Raw genomic sequence first — 27775 nt, forward strand, 5'->3', positions numbered from 1 at the left:
TTATTACTAGACGATTTTGATAATAATAAAGGTTGCAAAAGACCAAAACACACATTCCGCCATGATGGATCGTGCAGCAAACTCGTAAAGCGAAATTTTGATTTGCTGCACGCTTGCTACAGCGCTGCTGCAGCGACGGTGAAGCAAATGTAATAAAAGAACGGTCTTGCTGCAGCGCTTTACGTCTTGCTTTAAAAAAAACGCACGGATACCCTTGGTTAATCGATAGAAATACCATTTCACATTTTAATTAATTTCTTTCGTGTTTAGACTTTTATTACAATATTTACAATAATGGAGTAAATATTCTAAAGCATACATTTCAAAGTGGCATTCGTTTTTGGAATTCATACTAATCATTTCACGTGATCAAACGAAATACATTTTTAGGTTAGGTCTCGTGAACCATAAACTGTTTATTCAATGCAACGAATTTCATGTTGTCAGACAAAATACATTTTAATATTAGATCATACACTAATCTACTAACTACTAAAATAATGCGCCACGTCTCTTCCTTAGTTCTTTTCCAGAGGTCCGCAGAAGATGCTCCTTTTTCTATTAAAAGCTTCTTTTGCCAGTGCTATCCTCCCTTTGACTTCCTGGCTGCAGCTCATGTTACTGCTTATAATAAATCCCAAGTAACTGAAGCTGTTCACTTGCTCTACTGCCTTATTTAGAATCCGCAAATTTACCTACTTTATTTTTCTTGCGATAGCCATGGTCTTCGTCTTGTTTGCATTTATTTTCATTACATACTGCTCACAGCTGTCATTTAGCTCCACTAGCATATCCTTTAGTACCATCTCCTCTTCTGCTAACAACGCCATATCATCAGCAAATCTTAAGCACTTCATTCTTCTACTTCCTACTTTTACCCCTCCCATGTTCTGAAGACAGTTCTTTACCAAATCCTCTAAGTATATGTTGAACAGGGTAGATGATAAAGGGCATCCTTGTCGTACTCCTCTCCTTATTTCACTTCCTTCTGATATTTCTTCTCCTATCCTGATTTTGATTCGTTGTTTTATATATATGGTAAGTTATATATACACTTATATTCTTCAGTACGTCCATCAATTTCTTCCAATCCACTCTGTGAAACTTCTTTTCTAAATCTACAAATATGTTTGCAGCTTTTCTTGGGAAGGATAAATGCGTTGCTTTTCGCACACCACCTGTATATATTTATTTATTTATATACGGTACTTATTTATTGTAATTTTACTCATCACAGAACATTGTTATTCATATTTTATATATTATAATCGCTTCTAATATATTTTCTCTACTTTTGAAAATTATGGTTAAAATTTTTGGCCGCCTTGGTGGCTCAATTAATAGCGCTTACTTACGATGACTGCAGACTCTAATTCGAATCCCGGTGATGACCGAGGGCTTTTCTCGGGGTTCTCGCGTTTCCCTCCATCAAGTCATATTTAATTATCATCATCATCATCATCATCATCATCATTTCAATAGTATCTACCCAAAACAGCGCGGCGTGATGTAGTATTGTGATTGGAGTACATATGATATCAGTTTGAGGAAGCGTATTAGTCCCTCGAGGGGAAGTGAAAGAACACTAGTGGGATTTCGTCGGACCCTGAGCCTACATGGCTGAATCTACAGATGGCACCACATAGTTGAGTCACGATATCTAATAAGAAAGCGGCCGTTCGGGTCATTCCTAAATGTAAGTGTGGTAAGATACAATAAATTTCAGGTTTATTCTGCTAGTTAGTAGATTAGTGTATGATCTAATATTAAAATGTATTTTGTCTGACAACATGAAATTCGTTGCATTCTACAAGGATTCTCCATCTATCTGCGGACAAATAGGTTGTAACACGCATGTTTTGTAAAAGTGATTTTTCCATTCAGAACAATTACGTGCGTCAAGAAAAAATGTGTCAGTTTAGTTTATATTGGTAACCCTGGTATTTTGCTAGGATTGAAACGGGGAGTAGCCAGCCGGAGGATGTCAATCAAGAAAAGATCAACATTTATCTGCCAATAGTTGATTACTTCAAAGCAAAATACCAGCTTGAAGACATTGAGGTGATTGGTCTTCTTATTGGAGCTCGTGGTGTGATTCCCAGGTTCTTTGAACGTTCCAGGAAGACTTTTGAACTACCACAGACACTTACTGCTGACATCATAACTTCAGTTTTGAAACGCTCTTGCCAAATTCTGAGTCATCATATTCACTCTGTTTATTTTTTTTTAATTCACTTTCTATTCATATATGTTTATTTTAATTTTCTTTCTACAAAATTTATGTAAACATTTAATATTGCAAAATTCATGTAGGAGAGTATACTGAGTCCTTCTGGGCTACCTCCAGTGGGAGGCAGTTATTACCTTACCTTTCAATTGACAATGTGCGGATGCAGATAAGTTGTAATCAGCCTGTAGCTAAAAGGCTGTAACTTAAAATGTAAGCAACTATTACAGGTTTTTTGCATGGAAAAGCACATCGTTATGTTGATTTTAGAAAATGAGCACTTTTCGTGTTTTTTTTTTATTTTAGTTAAACGTATTGTTATAACTTATATGTACAGTGGAATGTAAAATGTAAATATAATATATTTTCAAATAAAATTTTACCTGGAATTTAATTTTTCCCTCTCCTGTAAAATTTAGGATTTACATGTTAAAACCTTTTTGTTCGGTCTGTGTGGTTCTTTATGGCATGTCTAACATCACGCTTAAGTATTCGTATGGTTTTCATGCTTTCTTCTACCATCATGAGATTTACCATATTTAAACTTTTCTTGGAGCTTTTCCAAACGTCTAGGAATAATGTATGGCATTTGAAGAAACAGGTTATATTTGGTTCAGAATGTCCTCGGTTTTGCTTACAGTTCTATTGTCGAAACAGTCATAATATCTTACAGCCATGGCACTCAGCAAACGTGGCCAAACTTTCTCCAGGGAGAACTGTAGTAACACACCAGTTGTTGTAAGTTTGCACAGTTTGTCCTGTCTGTATGATAAGGAACAGAGTGTATTCGTGAAAAAGAAACGGAATCTCATTACTGTGTACCATGCCAATATATTCCAAAAAAAAAAAAAAAAAAAAAAAAAAACATGAAGTTTTAAGAAAACTTGAAAAGAGATTAGGTGATTTTTGCTGTGTTGAAACGTGTAAAATAACAAACGACATCGTTCATTTTTAGTGGTCAGAATTAATTAATTTTGGTGATTATAGTAATAAATTTTGTATGTCGAAAGAGAAACTTCATAAAACAGTCAAAAGGTTGTAACTTACAGTATAAGCAACTATGAACAACCTTTTTGTACGGGAAAACATATCGTTTTGTTCATTTTAGAAAATGAAGCCCTTTTTCCTTGTCTTAAGAGTTCAATATATTGTTATATAGGCCTACTATGGAATGCAAAGAATAAAATATAAGATATTTTCAAATAAAATTCTAGGCCTATTAGAAAATCATTTTTTTACTCTCCCGTAAAATTTATGATTTCCGTATAAAAAACCCTTTCCCCTTGTGAAAGTGGATCGACGATCAATAAATTAACTTTATGCAGCATTCCTTTTAATGTTAAACAAACTCAGAAGAAGAACATTAATTTAATATTTATAACTAGGCCAATTACTGAAAATACGTGAACACATACGTCTTTATATAGTTAAAACACAAGAGCAAAATCGCTTTCAAAGTACTATGTTTACGTCTTCAAAATCGTACTTGACCTTGTTAGTCAATCGAAGTCCATATCGATGCAGAAATATCAATAAAATGTGTTGTAAAGTGTCTCGCTAAGCCCTAGTTACGAACAGTTACTGCCAGCGCACCAGCTAAGCGACCTTGCGTGCTGGGAAGGTGAATGGTGATTGCCACATGAATTCCAGGACCTGCCTGCCGTTAATAGTGGTTGAGTATACGTTTATATTTGATGAATAATATTCGTATAGATGTAGTCAGTGTGCTCTACTGAAAGTTAAAGTGATGTGTGCTTTTTTTTAATACGTAGTCTTGGCTTGGCTTTTTCGAGGATCGTACTCGGGAAGGATCCTTGCATTTACACTTATATTGACCCATATACACAGAGTGAACCATAAGTAAAGACATTAATTTCAGGGGGTTATTCTTTGAGATATTTCAAACAAAAAAGTTTAATACAATGTTGTTCGTTTTTGCCTTCTTTCCGAGATAAAAATTGTATTATATTAAACATTTCATAGCGTGTTTTGGGAAAGCCATTGATTTCATTCCCAACATGCTCAGTCAATTATACTAAGATAATAAGTGATTGAAAGAATATTAGCAGGGGCGAATGCTGGTCACGAAAGTTAGGCTTGCTCTTTTATTGATGGGGGAAGATGGGAGGATATAATTCATCTAGTTTGCAGACTTTTCGTGTCTTGTAATAAACAATGTTAAAATATTTAAATTGTCAAAGCCACTTTTACACCATACACCGTTATCTGTAGAAAATAACAACAAAACAGTTTATTCAGTTTTTTCGACCCTGCCAACCAATGCGTATTGTTGTATTGAGATGCACTGAACGAGCGCGCATATTCTCTATTTTTCTCCTTATGCTGTCTTTTTAAATCTGGGAGCCCTGGACATGGTCTGCCGTTCTTTATAATGTCGGTCTTCTCTTGAATAGTCCTCCGGGAAAATGGATTTGTTAATAAAGTTTCAATAACACACATTTCCGAACTCATTGCAACACTTCAAATTAACGTTTAAGAACTAATAATACATGCAGCAGCTAACTTGCATTCTGCTCATAAAATTACATTACACTCGCAAATCACAGCACATTCACTGGTAAAAACTGCTGCCAATCAGTGTTGCCAACTCGATTCTTAAACATCCGCTGTGAAGCCTTGCAGAAACCGCTAAATTGCTGTATTGTCAATGTAAAATTATATTATTTTGCCGCTGTGAGTCCTAAAAATACCCTCTAAATCCCTAGATCAGCAATACAAGTTTCATAAATTTTACCCGCTAAACTATCGCCGAAAAACGCTAGATCTAGCGGGAAAACCGCTGAATTGGCAACGTTAAATAGTCGTTGTTTGTAGCTCTCGGACCAGAGCTTCATACAGCATATAAAGGTGCGTACACACTTAGCGAACGAACAACGAACGAATGATGAAGCAAAACTTCGTTGTTCGTTCGCTGTTTGAAGCGACGTACAAATCATCAGCAAATTGTCAGAAAACATTCACATTCGCTGATTATCCGCTATAAAGGCAGACGAAAATATAATTATAGCAAGTGCAGGCCTGTTTCATAAACACAGTAATAATATTAAGTAATAGTATTGCAGTCAGGAAAACAATTTTATTAACCGACTAAATTCTGTTTCATAAACGTTTTGCACGAGTCATAAAATACGTACAGTAGCCAGATGATTTGAGGTTAAGGCTGACAAACATAACCAAGTTGGTCTGCACTCTACAGCTATTTATATTATTCTCTCTGTTAACAGTTGTTGAATGAAATAAGTTTTGAAGTACTATCTTTAATAGCAACAACAGAGTAAATCGTAATATGTGTGAAGGTTTGGGAGACAATTTATTTCAGATAAGATTGTAAATCACTGCAACTCGAAGTTATTGTTTCTGTTATTTGATTCAGTTGATTTACGAGTAAAAGAAACAATATGATAAATCTAAAATATTGTGAACAGATATTTATCATTCCTAATTGTTCACGTCTCTGCTGTTGTAAAGTTTGCAATTCCAAAAACAGTGTATCAGTGACAGAAGCGTGTGTGTGCGCGCGCGTGTGTAAAAATTGGACCTCGTTATCTAAAGAAGTACCATATGAAAATGTTAAGCAGTGAAAACTTTTGATGACAATATTGTACCAGCCTTAAGGACAGTGTTAACGACAGGGTTAGTGGACCCTGCAAAGCGTCTTATGTAAGATATTTCAAGTTCCGTTATAATTCGGAATACTGCGCAAGTACTTATATAAAAAGGCTTAAAAATTATTGGTGCAAGCGTAAATAAATACACATAAAAATTACTCTTTTACCAAAAATAAATAAGTAATGCAATAACGACATAAGTACTTACGCGGTGAAGTCGTTCCTAGAAAATATAGTGTTTGAGTTTGAAGGTGTGGATGTTGTAGAAGATTAATGTTATGACGAAATTAATAAAAATACTGAAATTGTCTTAATGGGTTTTTATTGCTGATTATGTTGTAAGTAGTATTTTCAAGAAGTTACCTAACTATACAAAATGCAAATACATATGTTCTAATTAGAGATTGTGATGTGGAATTGTGGATACGGTACCTATAAATCTCGTAAGTTAATTTTAGTTTATGCCCTCAATAGGGGTGGTTTAAAGTAGTCCACATATTTTGTAATAGATCTACTTGTTGATATATGTCTGCAAAAGATTTTGGCTCACCAAGATCTTCACAATGTTAATTAGTGAAGAGTATATAGATTCAGGTTGTCACAAGTATACACTGAAAAAACATTTCAATAGGTACAGAAAATATTAATATTACTGTATTTTGTTATGTAGATGTCCCATAGGCATATATTTCTGAACAATTATTATAATTTAAAAAATGACGAGAAAGGAGGGAAAAACGTTAAGTTCAATCATTCAAATAACATAAAATAATGTAAAATATACAGTAATTACTTTCTAACAGTTCTATACTGTAATTGAATTTAATTTAGGTTTCATCCTTTCCAATTGTTCCTCTTTTACAATTAGATAAGATAGTTTTCAATTTCAGCCCGGTCCACCTACATTGACGCCTATGACAGTTTGTAAGTATTTGTAAGTATGGAGAGGGACTTTGTTAGTCATTCATTTTGTCTCTTATGCTTTTTAAAATGGGGAAAAGACGTGAAAATAACTTGAAGGAACAGAGTTTTTTGCGAAAAATTCTCGAATTGAAAGGTCAACTATTTCATTATATTCGTAACTTTCTTGCATATGGTTGTAGGATATTCGTTGTCTAAAATTTCTTGGACGTCGGACAAACACTCCCTCTTCATCACTATTTGAGTCAGAATTATCCATTTCAAATGGTTTCATGGTTTTATCTTCAAAATCTAACCCTACATTGGCATTTACTTTTTACAAATTATTAAATTATTACTTAAAATACAGTCATGGAACTAACGTTAATATTATTAATAAATTTAATTTTCTTTGCTGCTTTATGAAACACTTTAGTAATATTATTATTTATTTTAGTAATAATATGAGCGTTTACAGTAATAAGTAATATTATTAAATATTACTTTTATGAAACAGAACAGTAATAATATTACTTAATGTTATTACCTTTTTAGTAATATTACTTTTATGAAATAGGCCCCAGGGGAAAGTTTCGGTACACGGATACCTCACTGACAATAATTATCTTAAAATATTAAAAAGAGAGATTTGTCTGTGTTTGTCGTATGCGCATCATGCTTACGAAAAGACACTTTTCAATGCCAATAATTTATTTTGTGTGCACAAGGTTGGAACTTTGTTTTTTCTGGGCGTGAATTTGTCCAAAAGGAACGACATATGTTTATACGCGAACCAAGTTGACTCGTACACTTCATCACTCCCCATTCCAGAACTTTTTATGGAATTCTGTCTTTCACTCCAGAATGATGTCAGTAGGGATTCAATTTTCTTTTTGACTTCTGCTCCCTACAATAAACAAAAAAAAATATATCCACTGAAAATAAATAAACAAAAATAATTTTCAAATTTTGCACGTGTTTGACTCGCCTATCTTCCAGCTAAACATCTTCCCAATAGGTTCCCAAACATCATGTTTTCTTATTTTATTGTGGTAAGTAGGATACTTGGGATTCCATGAAGTTTCCTGCTCCCTATATGCATTAATGAGATTTATAACAGCGTCTTCCGTCCACTCCAGTTTCGACATCCTGTTAGTGAAATTGAACTAAGCGCTGCGTTCTGCTACGAACTACAAGCTAGTGGCAAATCCCGTCCACAACGAATACCAACTTCCTTTGATGTACCGACAAGCGACGGATCACTTCCGAAGGCAAACCAAACGATCGGTTTGCCTTTGCTGCGACGTACACACGTACCGATTTCAATCAACGAATGCAATCGTTTGTCGTTCGTTCGTTGTTCGTTCGCTAAGTGTGTACGCACCTTAACAGAAACATGTGCGACTGGGACGGATTAGGAAGAAGGCACTTGCGCGCGCATCATATCCTCGCTGTTTCTACGTCTTTCCTGTAGCTCCGAGAAACGAGCAAGCGTTGCGATCTTGCGGTGTGCAACCTGCGGATGGTATTATGCCTAGACATTATTACAAAAATCAAAAGAAATTTTAATGTATGTAATCCCATTTTGAGAAATACACATTCTACGAAAATATTGGGCTTGCGCAGCAAGCATAGCATGCCCGGAGAAATCGCCCCTGAATATTAGTTTTGTTCTTTAAATGTGCAGAAATTTGATCCGAAGAAATGTAATATTTTAAAATTATTTTTCAAAACGAAAAGTTGCATTTGTTCGAATCACATTTCTGCACATTTAAAGGACTAAACTAAAATACATAGTATTGGAGAAAAATTCGTTCCGGCACCGGAAATCGAACCCAAGGCCTCTCTTCTTTGCGTGCTGAGCGCTCTTTCCATCTGAGCTATGCCGGGACCCGATATCTACATGTATGTCTACTTATAGTCATTGATTATTCAATGAAGACTGCGAGGTCCTCATTTATGAATATTAAGTATACGCTATGAAGTGTTTTATAACAAACAATTTTGATTTTGAAAAGAAAGCAAAAACGAGCAAAATTGTACGAAACTTTTTTGTTTGAAATATCACAAAGAATAACCCCATGAAATTAATTACATTACTTACGGTTCACCCTGTATACTCATACCATGATTGTCCATGTTCGACAGGTGGCCTGGATAGCATTCGTAAATTTGATACTGACAGGTGGACCATCCTGCCTCAACCCTGACAAAGCCAAGTCCCATTCCAGACGAGTACCTGATAAGTCCACCCTCAATCTTTCTATATCAGCATTGGAAACCCGTACTACCCCCCAAAACCACCACAGCCTATTTTTAACTATTACAGATGATAGATGACGTAAGGGGAAGGTGAAGAATGTTAATGGAATGATATAGGAAAACGGCAGCCTATTTTTAACTATTACAGGTGATAGATGACATGAGGGGAAGATGGAGAATCTTATGGACTTTTTTGTTCAGAATCATCAGTATTATAACCTCTCAAACCATGTACCTTTCCTCCTGACACACTCTGTATAATTTCTGGACTTCGACTGATTACAGGAGCCTGGTGATCGCTGGCCAGGAGGTGGAGCCTTGTGAGAGATCACGGGACAGCACAGCGTGTGCCTACTCTTCCTACTACAACACAGACGGTTTGAGTCCCAGCAAGAAGGGTCAGCGCCAGGATCTCGTTATTGCTATGAAGGTCGGCAGGAAAAAAAAATAATTAAACATTGAAATTTTATCATCACAGTACAAATTAATTTTTTCAAGTTTGCGTGATTAAATCAATTCAGAACTCGAAGTATGTATGGTTTTCCATTATAATAATAATTACTTTTTGCAGGAATTAAAATTTTTAACTGAGCCTCCCAATGTTCCAAACTGTAGTCCACAGAATACAAGTAGTCCTCGAGACGTAACTTGATAGCCTGCAGTACCAGATGCTAATTAACAACATATTCATTTATTTGGTTAATATATTGAAATTTTTTATTTAAAACGGATTAAAACGCTGAAGAATTAAAAATGATGGCATTGGAAGGAAAATGCTAAATCCACAATAAATCTGGCTAATAAATTTGTAATAATTTACCACCCCTTCTAAATGTAGATAACAATGGAAATTGATAAAAAAAAAATCATGGTAAAGGTGTGCATCTCAAGAATTTCATGCCAATTTTTTAATAATAAGCCCAAAAGTAAAAGGTACCGTAATTTGGAAGACTTGATAAGCGATGGATTGAGAACAGGCTATAGTATAGGCTAATACATGTCAGGATTATTGTTGTTATTATTATTATTATTATTATTATTATTATTATTATTATTATTATTATTATTATTATTATTATTAAAAAAGGTAAAGGTATCCCCGTAACATGCCATGAAGGCACTTGGGGGGCATGGAGGTAGAGCCCCATGCTTTCCATGACCTCGGCACTAGAATGAGGTGGTGTGATCGGCACCAAGCTCTGACCGCCTTTTACTCCCGGGAAAGACCCAGTACTCAATTTTATAGGAGGCTGAGTGAACCTCGGGGCCGTTCTGAAAGTTTGGCAACGAGAAAAAAATCCTGTAACCACCTGGGATCGAACCCCGGATCTCCCAGTCCGTAGCCAGCTGCTCTACCAACTGAGCTACCCGGCCGCCATTATTATTATTATTATTATTATTATTATTATTATTATTATTATTATTATTATTATTATATTATTATTATTCAAATTTCAAATTTATTTATTTAATACATTACACTTGACCTACATCAGGCATTGCAGCTCGAAAGAGTAGAAGCTCGTGCTCGGGCGCAGTTCAGATCAGTTATACAAAATATATCACAAAATTAAGAGAGTTCATTGAGCACAGTAACATTAATATATGGTAAAATACATACAGAATGTAATAATATATACAAATAATTACTCTAATTTGTTTCCTAAATCTAGGTATGTTAAGTATACTTAGTTCAGGGTAAGTTCTAATTAATGCATTATATATTATGGGTCCAAAATTTCTGTGGTGTTTTAATTTAGCAGTTGTGTGGCGTTTGGGGATGTCTAGAAAGAAATTGTAGTTTTGTCTCGTACTGTACAATATTCACGAGATCATATTTAAATTTATTGTGATTTTTATGGAAGTAAATCAGCAATATTTGTTTGTAAATTTGTTTTAGATTTGATACACCAAATTCCTGAAAAATATTATTATTATTATTATTATTATTATTATTATTATTATTATTTTATTTTTTTTTTATTTTTTTTATTTAATTAATGAAACATGGAGTATTTTAAATGCCTAACGTTGCATTTATTTTGGCTTGGAGTTATATCGTTAGCTTCCTGAACCACAAATATTATTTTAGTGAATGGAACTCATGCTCTTAGGTTGCGCTCGGATATAACTTCGAATTCTGTTTTTTCCCAACTGTAAGGTAAATATCAGATAATCCCATAACGAATCTTCGGCTTCATCTCTCCGAACAATCATCTTGCTATCATTAATACCATCATCGTTTGATAACAGTACAGTCGATACAGCACTGTTGAATAACTTATTAAAAATTGTGTTTTCTTTGTCCTAATAATTTTAGAAAGGGGAGATTTTCATAAATCATTTCGTTAGCTCCCATGGTACTGTAGTTCGAAAAGTTTCCTTATGCAAACTAGTATGTTGGTACCGTACAGTAGTTGTGCTGCACAGCTTTCTCATACCACAATAAAAAAGACATTCATTCATTAGAGTCAGGAATGGAAATTAATACCTCAAGTGAATCACCACCGACTACCCTAAATTCCTCACTCCACCTTCCCTGGCTAAGACAGTAATGTTTTGATCCGATACAAGTAGAAAGTAAGGTAACCATTGCTCAGTGACGGATTGTTTAAGTAAGGCTCATCATGGAAAGTCGATCACTCTACAGTAATTCTCCTCTAGGCCTGTTAGTTCCCAGAGCTGCATTAGACTCTAGAATGGATATGTAATGTTTTTCCTGACTTTGTGCTCTGGAGTTAGATTTCCACACCTTCAATTTGGTGTGTACAGCCTTGCTGTTCAAGAAGGTCTCATACAAAACAAAATAGACCACCTATTCATTCTTCATCTCTTCTTAGGTGTCACTTCTTGTCAGCGGTTACTCCTTATAAACTGGTATCAGGCATCTCCGTCAGTCCATGAATTGTCATTCACATTCCTTTTCCTCATAGCTAAGATCATGTCACCTCCCCAAGTAGTTCGTGACCAACCATTCATAATCGTGTAGATTTCTAAAATTTTGTATAGATATTTATGCGAAGATCAGGATTTAGCAGACAGACAAATTGAATTTATAAAACTTGTAGCCAGTTTCCTTAATGGCTATTTCAAACCATATAAACAATTCTTAGCCAATGATATGATGATTTGTCGATGAACAGCAATAACTATAGAACGAAAATAGCATTGTTGTTGTTTAGTCTGTAGCATGAGAAAGAAAATTAAAATACAGGTTTAGTCCACATCAGCTTTATCAATAGCATCCCACTGGATTCTCGGCTATTCGTATTCCAGTTCCTTTAAGGAAAGAGTTCCTTAGATTTTTGTTACTGTAATAATAATAATAATAATAATAATAATAATAATAGTAATACCGGTAATAAATTATAAAATTTAACAAAGCTGTGTTGTGATGCCAGGGAAAAGATGGGTTACTTTCCATTGGAATAACAACAACAACAACAGTAATAATAATGTATTACTGTGATAATGCATTGTTATATATTTCCAAATTGCTTGTTGTTGTTCAACAGAAAGCTTTTTAAATATGTATTATAATATTGAAATATACCGTAAAAATTGAATAAACAAAATAATATAAACATGAAACATTAAAAAAACTAAGCAAACAGCATTTAAAGTAACAGCAGTTGATGTCCATTGTTCTAATCTTCATTGAATAGTAGGGCTAATTATTGTTAGAGGTTTCCTTTTATAAAAAAAATGTTTAATTATTCTCTTTTACGATTTGCTATTAAAGTACAGCTTGGCCTGAAATGAAACTTAAGTATTGTAGTTTATGTGTATTTTTTTTAATTACTTAATCACGGTTTTTAAAAGTATATATTTTTTAAACCTTATTTTTGTGACAATCGAAACTAAATTGCCAGTTACATAATTATGTAAATTTATGGTTGCCCTACTAATAACATAGAAATAGCAAATTCTACTGTAACAGATGTATCATTCATTGGATCATTACTGAAAGAACAGATACCACAAAGTCACTCTGACAGAGGGTTATCATAATAAAGGAACACAAAACCAGGACATGATCGACGCAATTCATCGATAACAGGAAATGTATAAATTTCTAAGGAACTTACATTGTATTTAATATGGTCATTAAATATAATTTATTTACTATAGACATTACATCAGTAGCTATAAATCTGGGCCTTCTTACATAATATTATGGAGGTGATTGGATACTTCAATAATACACTTTATCTTATCTATCACTTTCTTATTTGACATGATCATTATATTATTACCATTTATTTTAACGGCAGACCATTCAAGTCTGTATATCATCACCACAGTACCACTCTTATTTCTGAGAACTGTCAGTGGCATAGCCCAGTTGACTAAGGTGCTTGTCTGCCGATCCGGAGTAGTGCTCGGGTACAGGTTCGATTTCCACTTGGACTGATTCCGAGGTGAGGTAATCTATGGCAAATCCTCGGTCTCATCCCGCCAAATATCATCTCGCTATCATCAATCCCTTTGACACTAAATAACCTCGTAGTTGATACAGCGTCGTTAAATAAACAAATAACCAAGTAAACAAAAGAAACTTATGAGATCTGTGAATAGAAGAAAGGAGCTTCGTTTGTTTCTGAATGATCTTGTTAAATTCACTGCAATTTACATTTTTCATATCATATTGTATCTGCAGAAATGCATTTCCTGACATGTGATAATCTGTTCCTTTCTTCTGTTCAATCAGCATCCATCAAAGAAATACTTTTGCAACGTTGACATTATGCTCAGGTACAGAAAAGTAAAATTCTACAATTTTCAACAATTCTGAGTAGCCTACTACTCCACAGAAACACAGTTGTGATAAAAATTTACTCAGATTTTGTGTGAAAGCATGCATTTATAACTTTCCTCTTTGTTGTCCGATAGGAAATATTTCAATTTGATCACTTGGTCAAAGCGAAGGCTCTCATTCAGTTCGCAAAATGTATTTATTATCTTACATCCACTTGAATGTCATTTCGACACTGTCGCACAAATTATTCCAAATACCCAGATTTCTGTCCGACTATATTCAAAATTGCGGACTTAGGTCTTTTCGACCCGGACTTTCTGCCTACACTATAAAATCACAGAATGCACGCGAAATTCACGGCGTATGGCAAACCTACTGTGACATAATATTCTTGGATAAAGACAGCAAAGTCAGTTACCTCATTGATATTACATACCAATTACGGTACTATTTTCAATTGACATGGACTGAATAATTCAATCAAATTCAGAGAGCTAGCTCATGAAATAAAAACTCTTGCATAAAGAAGAAATACACATAGCTCCGACTGTGCAATTGTCAGCAGAATGTACTGTGAAATTTATACATAAGAAATTGAAAAAGATTGACCTTTTCTCCATGTAGTCTTTTCCAGCTGCAAAAAGACATCATTTTATTAACTTATGCAAGTCTATCATAACTTCAATATACAGAGTGTACACAAATTGGTGTCATGTTTCGGGAATATATTTCTAACAACAAAACATTGAAAAATTTTATATAAACATGATCTTGAAAATTCTTAGTTTCAAAGTTACCGGTATGATATTTTATTGGTAACAAATAAGCTGATAGTACAAGTAGTGATACTAACCAACTTATTACAAAACAAAATGTATTACAAAAATTGCTCAAAGTTGCCTCCTCCCCTGTGTTGATGCACCCACTGAGCCTGCATTTCATTAGGTACAGGAATTTCATAAACTATGGACTTCAAATATCCCAGAGATAAAAATCCATTGAATTTAAATCTGGCGATCAAGCAGGCCATTCAATGGATCTTCCTCGACCAATCCAACTTTGCGGAAAACGGCGATTAAAGTGACGACGAACTCTCAGGCTAAAGTGAGATGGAGCATCATCATTCAGGTACCATATTTGGTGGTTAACGTCCAGAGGTACATCTTCCATTAAATAGCGCAATTCATTTCTGAGAAACCGCCGATATCTGGCTCCTGTCAGATGTGAGAAGTAGGGACCAATAATATGACAATCAAACACAGGACATCAGATCTTATGGCCTGTTCTGAAGAAAAAGTTGCAACATGAAAGCAATTTCTGTTGACTATTTTTTATCATCAATATAAGAACGAACTCCTTACTAACTCTGAAACTAAGCATTTTCAGGACAATGTTCATATGAAAGTTTCTTAATATTTTGTTGTTAGAGATCCGTCCTCAAAATATTTGACACCAGTTGCATACATTCAGTAATTATCTGTAACAGAAAGTTACTAATTAATTTGTAGCAAACTGTCACAAAGGTAACAATTACACATGATGGTGATATTATCATCACCATCGTCATTGTTATCGTCGTTATCATCATCATCATCATTATATTTCAGCATTTAAAAAGTACAAACTGAAATATAAATTAAAAAGCCCTCCTTAACGATAAGCTTGAAGTCTAATTCAGAATCTTTAGTAAGAAACTGACATCTGAAAGAGTTCTGACTTTGCTATCTTCAAATCATACTAGAGCTTCACGCCATTAAAGTTGTCTTGTTGTCTATGCCCAGGACTTAAGTGAGCTGTTCGCATGTGTTATGTGTACAAGGCGCATCCAGAAAGTAAATTTCCCGATTTTTTCCCTTGAAAGTAAACATAATTAGCCGTGTCAATTGCACATGTGTAACAGATCTATGACGTATCAATCATATGCCAGCCGGATAGGTCCCGCCTGGTGCCAGTAGCATGGCAGCAGTGGTCCGAAATGGAAGCTCTTATTCCTTCTCTCGCCGCCTGCGAGGTTCGGTCGGTGATAAAGTTCTTTAATGCACAAAGCATTGCGCCAATTGAAATTCATCAGCAGCTCTGTCAGGTCTATGGGCCAAACATCATGAGTAAGCAGATGGTGCGTCGCTGGCGTAGGCAGTTTTCCTAAGGTCGTCAAAGTGTCCATGATGAAGAGCGCAGTGGGCGACCGTCCCTCAGCAATGATGATCGTGTTGAGCTGGTGCGGCAGTGCATCATGGAGAACCGTCACTTCACGATTACGGAGCTGAGCAGCCATTTTCCGCAGATATCGCGATCCTTTTTGCATGAGATTGTCACTAAGCACCTGTTTTTAAAAAAAGTGGGTGCCAGGTGGGTGCCGAAAAACCTGACACCGAACACAAAATGCAACGTTTAGGAGCAGCACTGACATTTCTGCAACTGTATCACGATGACGGCGACGAGTTCCTCGACAGGATCGTCACGGGCGATGAGACTTGGATTTCGCACTTCACCCCGGAAACCAAGCAGCAGTCAATGCATTGGCAGCATAGTGGATCTCCGGTCAGGACGAAATTCAAACAGACGCTGTTGGTACGGAAAGTGATGTGCACAGTGTTCTGAGACAGGAAGGACATTCTGCTCATTGACTTCCTTCCAAGAGGTGAAACAGTGAACGCTGACCATTACTGTGAAACACTGCGAAAATTGCGACGTGGCATTCAAAACAAGAGGCGTGGAATGCTTACTGCAGGTGTTGTGCTCCTCCATGACAATGCTCGTCCACATACGGCTCGGCGCACAGCAGCTGTTTTGACGGAAAGTTGATCCCATGATACGACAAGTGTCTCAATTCAGATGTTTAAAAATAGCTGAAACATTGCTGTACCTGTTGCCAATAAATGTTTTCCTGAAAGTGTGTTCTTTTTTTTTAAAAATAGGGAAATTTACTTTCTGGATGCACCTTGTACTATGCAGTCATCTTCAATGTACCCCTTACTACACATTCCAATTGTAATGTTATGCAGGTGCAGGGTTCAGGTGAACTGTCCACGTGTCTGCAGATCAAGTTGTACAAGCAGCACGACACGCAGCACTGTGAGTGGGGCAGCCGTCTGCACTGCATCGAACTGGACTGTTGTGCTCAAGAGGGCGCTATGGCCGTCACCGTCAGTAAGGAGACCTACAGGTAGCACAGAGTTGTGTGTTGTACCAGTGGTTAGGGTTTTAGTTTAGGCTAAACTTACGGATTTTTTCTTAACCATTTACTCCACTTTTCTGCCGAAATAAATAAAAAACTATGACACGCAATACTACTGCTGCTATTACAACTACTGCTACTACTACTACTACTACACTGTCACTACTCTTGCTGAAACGATTACAATAATAATAATAATAATAATAATAATAATAATAATAATAATAATAATGGTGTTGTTTGTAGTTTAGTAAACTGTCTGAAGATAGGTTCAATCCTCAAAATTAAAACCAATAAGGCATCACTCTCCTTAACTCATTGGAGGCACCATGCTGCTACTTTATTGTCTAATTTCTGTGTGTTATTCTAGTTTTAGTTCAAATATGCCAACTCTTGATTTATATGTAATTTATAAAACCTAAATTGGTGGATGGAATTACAGTTATGAAAAACGTTGTGTTAATGTAGAGAAAGTTCCAGGAAATATATAATAGGGCTAGGATTATGATGCACTTGCAATGAAATTGTCACTCAAGAGTCTCTCAAAATGGATCTCTCCGTAACTTCAGGCAATAAACATGAACCACCTTTTACAACCTTTAATTTCAAAATAGCCTTTGCAATTTTTAGATACAGACTTTGCAAAATACCTGTGCACTCATTTCTGAAAATAAGGATATCCTTTTTCCTGCAGTTCTTGCTAGCAGCAGTAGCACCAAATCCAATGTCTACATAATGACTTATTTTACGATTACATGGTTTGGTAACATTAATGGTAATTAATACTAGGTACCCTCCACAAAATTGGCTTTATGTATACACCGATGGATCCTTGATCTCCAGGGAACAAGGTACAGGTGTAGGTGTTACGTGCTGTCTCTTCTCACTTTATAGATCTCTTGGATATGGAACAACAAGTTTTGATGGAGAAATCATTGCAATAAGTGAAAGTCTCAGGAATCTTCTCTGTCACGTCAATAAATTTAAAAATGCAGTTATATTGTCAGACTCCAAAGCAGCTATTCTATCAATAGTCTCTAGACACACACCTTCATCTCAAATAGCAGAAATAAATAAAATGCTCTCTCAACTAATGACACTCAATAAAAGAATTGTATTCCAATGGATACTGGTACCATCCCATTGTGAAATCCTGGGAAACGAGAATGTGGATGCTTTAGCAAAGAAGGGTAGCACTGCTACTTACAGACCTGTTACTAAATTTACGTATTCCTCTGTGAAAAGATTTATTAAATCTACATATTTAAGACTTCAACAAACAAAATTTGATAACACAATCTCAAGGGAAAAAATTGAACTCTCTGCATCATAATCCACAGTTGATCCCCGATTTACCACGCAGATCGTCTGTAGCTGCATTTAGATTGGCAACAGGCCATGACTGTTTGGCCAAGCATCTGCATAGAATTGGAATATATCAGTCCCCTAACTGCCCATTGTGCAACTCAAATCAAGAAATGGATTCAGAACATCTCAAAATCTGTGCGTCATTGGCTAACCATGACAATATCTTTGAAAAATATTGAAGTGCAAGAGGTCAAATGACTTTATTGTCAAATGCCTGGCATTAGAAAACAACAATAACATTAATGGTAAGTAATTTTCTAGAATTTTTGTCGCCATTTCCATAACATTTTTCTTGATGAATCGAGAAGCAATGCTACACATTGAACTAAACAATCTTTGTACAAAAAGGGGAAAAAAAGAGTCATTTGACTGACAATTAGTTAAAAACTTCTCAAGTTCACTTCATAATGATATAAAAAACTCAAGTTTTGTACAAAAGAGGCTGTCTTCTAAATTGCTTAATTTTTTCAAAGTTACTCGTTTCTGGTGATCTTTTGTGTACTTCAGCAACGTACATCTTCAAATGTGATATAAGTTCAATTACTTTTTTCAAGACTTCAGTAATTCCAATCCATCTTCTTGTTGTTATTGTTTAGTCAATTGTCTGAAGACAGGTCTGAACCTCATAAGTGACACCAATAATGCATCACCCATCTTATAAAACAAAATTTGAGGGGAAACTTAAAAAACCCAGTAATGTAAGAAAAAATTTCTCTCCTTGAATGAAAATCCTTCATGAAGTACCAAATCGCCCTAAGATACTCATGAACATTTTTTTTTATTTTATTTTATTGGGTTATTTTACGACGCTGTATCAACATCTAGGTTATTTAGCGTCTGAATGAAATGAAGGTGATAATACCGATGAAATGAGTCCGGGGTCCAACACCGAAAGTTACCCAGCATTTGCTCATATTGGGTTGAGGGAAAACCCTGGAAAAAACCTCAACCAGGTAACTTGCCCCGACCAGGATTCGAACCCGGGCCACCTGGTTTCGCGGCCAGACGCACTGACCGTTACTCCACAGGTGTGGACTCTCATGAACATTCCAACCACTTTTATTGTGAGCAGATTTCAAAGCTCCATGCACTACATGAAGTGAACAAGTGCTACAATAAAACATCTGTGGCTGGTAATCTTCTTCTTTTCGATATAGAAATGCTTGCAAATCATGCAACATCTTCAAGTTGACATTTGGATCATCCATTGAAATTTGGATTATGTTCTTAGGCGACAAATCCGAACTATTCAGATCCTCTGAGAAACTTGACTGTAAATGAGATGTGGCAGAATTCAAAAACACAGATGTTAAATATCTTGCAGATGCAGACTGTCTTTGTTGATCCCAGAAACGAACCACCAAATTCATTTCGAAAATTTCGTGATTTAATATGTACCCAAATATTCATTGCTAGAGAAACCATATATATATATATATATAAATGGGTCAAACATGTCTGAAAAGGTTTAAGATCTAGCAATGTCAATTCCTGATCAGTTAGGAGTGGAATGGCTGTAGTAATAGAGAGAAAAATGAAACACGATAGCTTCATTCTACAAATAATAATAATAATAATAATAATAATAATAATAATAATAATAATAATAATAATAGTTATAGTAATATCAGTAATGATACATTTAAATACTACTGTGAATTCTTTTCATTTTTCTAAATTTCAAAGTACCTATGTCATAATAGTGTTTAATCAGCATAGATGTTATTTATATAATTATAATTTAATTAAATTTCAAAATTCAAGATTAATTTTAAAACCTTAAGGGATGAAAACATTTTGTAAACAAATTGAAATCAGCACAAAGATTTCTATGAGAATCTATCATTCTTTCTTTTTAACAGACAAAAGGTTGAATCATTGTGCATACGAAATATTGTCCTCGTTTCTTTAACTCGCTGTAACTTGGAAATCAGTAAATATTTTTAGTAATGACAAGTTTTTAAAAGTAATTTCCATTCTTTCTCAATATTTCTCTCGCTTTGACCACCCATCTAAAGTGAAAAATAAAAATGTTTGCTTCTGACCAACTTTTGAAGTTGTAAATGTATATTATGAACAGATCATTTCGAAGTTATAGCGCGGCAAAAAACATTTCACAGTGCACAGAAACCAAATGCTCCTACTGGTCAGACTGGAGTACAGATTAAGCATTGAATCTACAATGACGTCATGTGCAAGTCAACAATGAAAATGCTATGTTTTGAATGTTGCCTAACTATAGGCCTAGTGCTTTCTTTTTCCCCCTTGCTTTCAAAAAAGATTCTGATTTGAAATTTGTTCTATGCTTTCCTTAGGTATCAATCATTAAAATTACAGCGCAATTGACTATCATTGCAGCTACGATAAGATAAATGTTAACCAGAGCTGGAAATATCTTTCCATCTGCTAACTGCAGGAGATGACGAAAGAATCCGTCTGTGACACAGGTGCGACTTACCCATTTTCCACATCAGCAAATCATAGATATTATGACATCATAGGGGTGACGTTTGCTCTAAAAGTGTTGCGCAGTAGCATATTACTGTTTATCTAGTAACGGTACTACTATACAATAAGATTGCTTAATTGGCATCCTTAGGTTTATGAAAGTATACTAGCATATATTCAATGACTACTCATGGTGATGTACAGTGACAATTTAGGCCTATATTAGGCTAGACATAGTGGCTTTCAACCAACAACTCATTATTCTACAGACGGAAGCAAACTTACAAGCCATAAGATGTATTGATAAAAATGAGTACTGTAAAACAGTTAGTTTATTGTCTGTTATTTGTTTTTTAATCGAGTATTTAATTACGCTGTGCCAACTGCGAGATTATTTAGCGTAAATGGACTTTATGATAGCGAGATTATGTTTGACGAGATCAATCCGAGGATTCGCGATGAGATTACCTGATATTCACCTTACAGTTGGGGAAAACTTCCAAAGAAACCTAACCTGATAATTTATTTATTTATTTATTTATTTATTTATTTATTTATTTATTTATTTATTTATTTAATCCACTCAACAATGTAATTACAGAGTACAGCCCAAGCAGGATTCAGATCCATCCCTAACTTTGCCTTGGATCTGTACTTCTGTAGGCAAACAGATTACCGCTTGAGTTATGTCGATGGTTGTTTGTCTGCCAGACAGTTTGTTACTAAGCTCATTATGTAACTTGATTTTTAACGACATATTATGAACAAATCGTAACTATCTACATCGATAAAATTATAAGGTGAGAGCGGAACATAGTGAAATGATAGGCCTACTAATGAAAAATATATGAATTTCAAAAAAACCTGCCAAACAGCTGATATACATAATTACTCACTCATATCTCGGAAAATTTGCTTGGAGTCAATTCTTATCATTCTTAAGTGAATTATGTGATAGGAGTTTATAATTAGGCCTATACCTACACACAGTTTCTCCCGAAACTACTAATAATCCACATCTGTGGAGACTGGAGTAATGATTAGCACGTCTGACCGCGAAACCAGGTGGCCCAGGTTCGAATCCCAGTCGGGGAAAGTTACCTGGTTGAGGTTTTTTCCGAGGTTTTTTCCCTCAACCCAATATAAGAAAATTCTGGGTACCGGTAACTATTAGTTCTGGACCCCAGACTCACATTTCTCCAGCATTATCACCTTCATTTCATTCAGATGCTAAATAACCTGAGATGTTGATTTCGGTACAGCATCGTAAAATAACCCACTAAAAAAATATTTAATAACTACTAATATTTTTGTAATAGATGACTCTTTTGTCACATGAATGTTTTGAATTTCTAATAACGTTGATGTACAAATTCATTCTCAGCTTCAATTCACAAATTATTATGTTTGTGAAATAATATATTATGTAGCCTACCGTATGCAACTTAAGTGTCAAAAACCATAGTGCTTACCATAGTAGTTATCTTAGGTAAACTCCTAATTAGCACTTAATGTAGATTCAGGGTTGTAACCAGGGTAGTTCCAAAGGTTGCTGGGCAACCCATAGCTTTGCTGCAAGCAACCCCTAAAATTGTTTCTAACTTCGTATATGTGTAACTTAACGTGCAAAATACCGCATCATACTGGATGATCGTTGATTAGCCTACAGTAACTAAAAAATCGTACTGTTACTGTAAGTACAGTGAGACAAAAAGAAAACTACAGCTATTGATTCACGAAGTTTCACTTAAATCCTTTCAGGTGACATTTAAAATATTTAGTGTTTCATGCTTTATTATTGTTATACTAATGATGATTAGTAGATAAAATATTAAATTAATAATTTTATACCAGGTGTTTATTGAATTGTGTCCAATGTCAAAAAAAAAAAAAAAAAAAACTTAGATTGAGACCTAGTTCACTTGCAACCTCCAGGGAGATCAGAGCAACCTCTAGTGCTGTCTGCTGGTTACGAACCTGTGTAGATTTAAATATATGGACCTTATCGGTACCTTAGTATAGTATAGGTAGTGATATTTAGTCATCTAATTTTAAAAGGCTTTGTGTTACATTCATCAGTTATTTTGACACAGTATTTGATACGAGCATGCATTTTCATTTGTTGTGTTGTGCAACAATAAACATGTATTGAAAATATTGCATACAAGATAGAGGTAGTTGTAGAGAAATGTAGTTTGTTGCATTGAAAATCAATTCATACAATCAACTTTCACTATATGAATATTATGTTGAAGGTGTTGAATAAATAAAGAATCCCATATTACAATCTTTCCCAACTAAGAGATTATTAATACTTCATAATGGACAAACATAGTATTATAGACTGCATGTATACTTTTATCCCTTCCTTCCCTCCATATCTAATCTATTTATGGTACCGTATTATATAAGGTTATTCAAAACTAAGTTCCCATTTTGAAACATCTGCATCTTCTGTACATATCAGCAATTTAGTTTCAAATAGGTACCGGTACCATTACTGTTTAGAAGGATTTGGGTTTTTTTATCGATGTGTATTTCGATGCTATGGAACTGTGTCACGCTTGTATAAACAATAATTATTGTTGTTCAAAATACAAACGGCAGCTGTAGGAGAATAATGTTAATAATTTTTACAATTTTTTTACCTTTACGAGTTCGAATTGGCCTCCTTCAGTGCTGTTATGAATGCAATAGACAATATGCATATGCATTGAGAAGCTATCGAACGTTACATGGATTGAGAAATGGACAGATGAGGCACATTTCGAATTGAATGGAGGTGTTAACACTCATAATTGCAGAAGATAATCCAAACACAATTATACAGCAAGGATTACAGAATATCAAGGTTACTGTCTGGTGTGGTTTTACGTCATATTTCATAATAGGGCCGTATTTCTATGAAGAAATTAAAAATGGGCAAACAAAAACAGTGACGGTAACTAGGCAGCGATATTTTCAAATGTTGCAAGACAAGCGTTACACAATCACGAAATCGAAAACATTGTTTTCATGCAAGATAGTGCTTCACCTCACATCTTACACAAAAATGTAAAAACACTATTGCGCAACACATTTGGTGATTGTGTAATTAGTAGGCATTTTCCGAACAGTTGGTCTTCTAGGTCGCCAGACATAAATTCAGCTGACTACTGGTTAAAGGGTTATCTAAAAGAAAACGTATTTCTTAGTAGACCTACTACACGTGAGGAACTGAAACAGTCAATATCGGATGTCATTGAAAACATCCCTAGCAATGTGCTTACTAATGCCGTTTATAGCATAGAAGAAAGATTCTTTCTTATTGAACAACACTGTGGTAGTCATATTTAATTTTTCATGTTTTAATAAAATTCCATATCTTTACGAACAAATTGGTGTTTTTATTTTTGTGGAATCTAAAAATTTGACAAACTCATTACCATTTCAAAATGGTAACTTACTTTTGAATAACCTTATATTATAATCCCCGTCTTATTTTAACAGTTATGAAATATTGTGTGTTTGTAATTGATTTTGAATGAACATTTTCATTGAAATTAGCATGAATATTACCTGTTAAATTTATCCGTCAGCATAGCACTAGAGTGAAAAATGGACTAATCTAGACCGACATTATTATTTCATTCTTGACATGGTACCGTAGTTAAGAGAATTAGTTAAGTAGTAGAATGTGAAGAGATTTCGATGAGTTTTAGTAGATGCCACCAAAATGCTGCTGATCATATTTATTGATATGACATTACTAAATCTCATTTATCTCTCAGCAATTTGTATTTATTTTGTGTGTCCTTTACAATCCTGCATAACAAAAGCACAATCTGGACATGGCCAGATGATTTATAGAAGCACAGGGGGAAGTGACACTCTTGTCATTGTCATTATAGTCTTATACTTTAAATCTATATCTTTCATTTTAATCTCAATATTTGTTTTAGATGTGAAATAATCTAAGTTAAACTTGTTTTTACAAGATACCACTTAAAAACTTTTGTATCCATATGCATAGAAATAGTCTTCGTTTTCATAAATCTATATTACAGTCTATTTTTTTATTACAAAAATTCTTAATGATACTTGAATTATTACACCTTAGTAATTTAATAAAATGTATTAGATCATTTTATATGAAATAAATTTGTATAGAGTTCGGTATTTATACCAAATAAACAAATTGAAGTGAAGACATTGTCGGAAATTGGCCATTTCTGGATGCTTCTGGTATGCAGGACAACACTGATGGCCTGGCTCTCTGGCTGGAACAATGTGTGACGTAACAAGTCGTTTCACTTATCCGTTGCTGTCTTAATAGATAATCTAGAAGACTGTTTCGTTCTCGGCATTGTTACAGCCAGGTATCCAGATCACATTCTCGGTTACCAGAAGAGGTGGTTTAAGGTCAGTGTGAAACAGAATCAAGCTTGCATCACATGAAGGTGTTCTTTGCACTCTAAAAGATTTGCAGCTTTTGTAAAAGTAAAGCAGAGAAGTGTGAATAGCTTAAAAATTGAGTCCAAGCATTGAAATTTTTGCAGGTAGGCCTTCATATAATTAACAAAACTTGAAAGTAATTGAATCAGTAGTACAGTACTGTACAGTGCTTTAAATTAATTTTGGAGTAGATATTTAAAATATAAATCATTGCTACCGGTATTTTGCAAATACATAAATTATTAAAATGACTTGGTTTATACATCAATGTTATCCGCTGAATTCATTCGAATGTGACAACTAGTTTTTGAGATTTTGTCCATATAGGCCATCGTCATGTAATGGAAGAAACTGTCTTCAGTGTTTGACAACTCCTTTCTGGTTTAGTCTTTAAGTATAAGTAGACTATATAGCGAGTAAGGAGCTCCGAAGCATGGCAAGACAAATTTATCCAAGACATGATTAAATCTGTATAAAAGTGATTCTACTAGATATCAGAAAATCTCAGAATTATTGGACAACATAAATGAGCATTTACCAGTGGACACTATATCAAGCTATCCACCCCTCTCGTGTTAATTTTAATATAATCTTTTCGTACTTGTCTAAGTTCCGTCAAACAATTTAAAGAGCTTTAAAGCCATGATTTAACGTTGCAAAACTAAGCACAATATTGTGATCTTGAAACGTGCTTCATTTAAGATTTTGCTTCTGCTCAGATTTAAATTTATGAGCTTGCACATTTGTACGCAATTGCTGATAGTGTATTAATCCTTGAGTTTAGAGTGCTCCTCGTAAAGAATGCCTACTCATTGTACTGGGAGGAAAAATGACTGCTGACTTATGTATTGTATTTCAAGTGTAGATATTACACCAGATCCAGATTAAAGAAACTCTACCTAAGGTGATTAGGATCAAGTAACACGGCAAGTTGTTACAGATCTCGGATTATATCTCTGCCGGTCAGTGGCTGTTAAATTTCAAGTGGCTTATCTTACAACGTGGGCGTCAGCATATTGGAAAGCATTACAACTTTCCTCACATCACCTCACCTCTCCACCGCAACTGTGACGTTGCACAGAGGCAGAGATATAATACGAGATCTGTACAAGGTAAATTTATTCTCGAAGCATGCAAAGTGAATGTGACGAGGAATGCGTTAATTACGACTTTGGGTGTTGAATCTGTGTTCAGTTTATTACAGCATGAATCGGAAGGAGGGCAGCACTTTGTTACATTGCTTTGCATGGACAAATCCATAACTGCCTTCAACACTAACATCGTATAATATTACAGGATTTATTAGTTGAAAGTTCATGTGTTGCTTACTTTGTGTCCTAGTTAGTTCATCAGCAGCCTCTGTGTCTTACGAGCATTGGTGCTCGTGAGCAATTTTCTTGGGAGTTCAAATAATTCGGAAAATGGCTGCGAAAGGGTATCTGTCGGATACAGGGGGGAGAGCCATTAATCCTTCCCATTGAAGGCTTTAAGAAATCAACCTGGACAAATACCCAAAGTCCCATCTCTATCTTCCCGTGGTGCAGTTGTTAGTAAGCATAATTTTACAAGCTGAACTAAAGGGAGGGGCTACTCATCAATTAGCAATGGTCAGCTTGATGAGTTAATAACTGAATTTGGTATAATTTTCCTCTATTCAATACCTAATTCCCTCTTTACCCTTTCCTATCCAGTCCTCTGACTGAACTCTTACTTTCTTCGACCCCGAAGGCATTAGAGCATTCAAGGCCCAGGGGTTCATTTCCCTTTCCTTCCTCCTCTTTCTACTTTTCTGTTCCTAGTGCTGACCTGCTATGGTACTAATATCGTCCTCCAGTGGCTTAAGGAGGGAAAGCTGGTGATCAACAAGATCTCCCAGCTAGGTCCAATGGACCTGTCGACCAACAGCAGGTGTGGTCCTCCAGACATTCTGGGGGTTGTGTGTGAGTGAAGTAGCCACCAAAACGTTAAAATATGGTGTTCACTTGCCATTTTCACAAATCTGTGCTTCAGTGGCTGGCCATAATAATATCTTTGAAAAATATTGGAGTGCAAGAGGTCAAATGACTTTATTGTCAAACACCTGGCATTAGAAAACAATATCAACATAATTCGAAAAATTATTTTTTCTTTTATTAATATTAAACTTACCTTAAATACACTGCACAACTGCAGTTTTGGACTGCTGACTCTATTAGCCAAAGATACAGGTGTGATTTTTTAGAATTAACGAAATACACTAATTAAATATATGGCAAGTTAACGTTATTCGCAAGAAACATAAATCCCATGAAGGTAACCACGAAAATGAATTATACATTTAACCATAAAATGTCGCAAAATCTAAGAATTTCAACGAAAAGCTTTGGAACTCTCTCCCCCCCTCCCCACGGAATACTCGCGAAAGCAAACAGACAATCCTTTTAAATAACATTAAAAACTGTCTTCTGAAGTTTTACATCAGCTGTAAACAACGATCCTACAAAGTTTTTATAGAGATCGAAGAGTTTGCATATTACGGTATTTCTACTTTATGAGTTCTCAGAATCAAACTAAGATCACAACAGTTTCAC

General features: G+C 35.0%; 1 protein-coding gene across 4 annotated transcripts in view; it reads left to right on the forward strand.

The window, feature by feature from the left end:
* Positions 1-27775, forward strand: part of LOC138701637 (CB1 cannabinoid receptor-interacting protein 1-like) — a 605501-nt gene that overhangs the window by 569325 nt on the left and 8401 nt on the right. For 3 of the 4 annotated variants that reach the window (XM_069828738.1, XM_069828741.1, XM_069828742.1), the window contains 3 exons: positions 9304-9448; positions 16783-16943; positions 25126-25172. In XM_069828738.1, the coding sequence (XP_069684839.1) occupies positions 9304-9448; positions 16783-16943; positions 25126-25171 (352 nt within the window). In that variant the 3' untranslated portion in view covers position 25172. The remainder of the gene's footprint in view (positions 1-9303; positions 9449-16782; positions 16944-25125; positions 25173-27775) is intronic. The other variant, XM_069828740.1, reaches the window with a different exon arrangement.

The sequence above is a fragment of the Periplaneta americana genome, chromosome 6 (genome assembly GCF_040183065.1).
Source record: "Periplaneta americana isolate PAMFEO1 chromosome 6, P.americana_PAMFEO1_priV1, whole genome shotgun sequence".
Lineage (NCBI taxonomy): Eukaryota > Metazoa > Arthropoda > Insecta > Blattodea > Blattidae > Periplaneta > Periplaneta americana.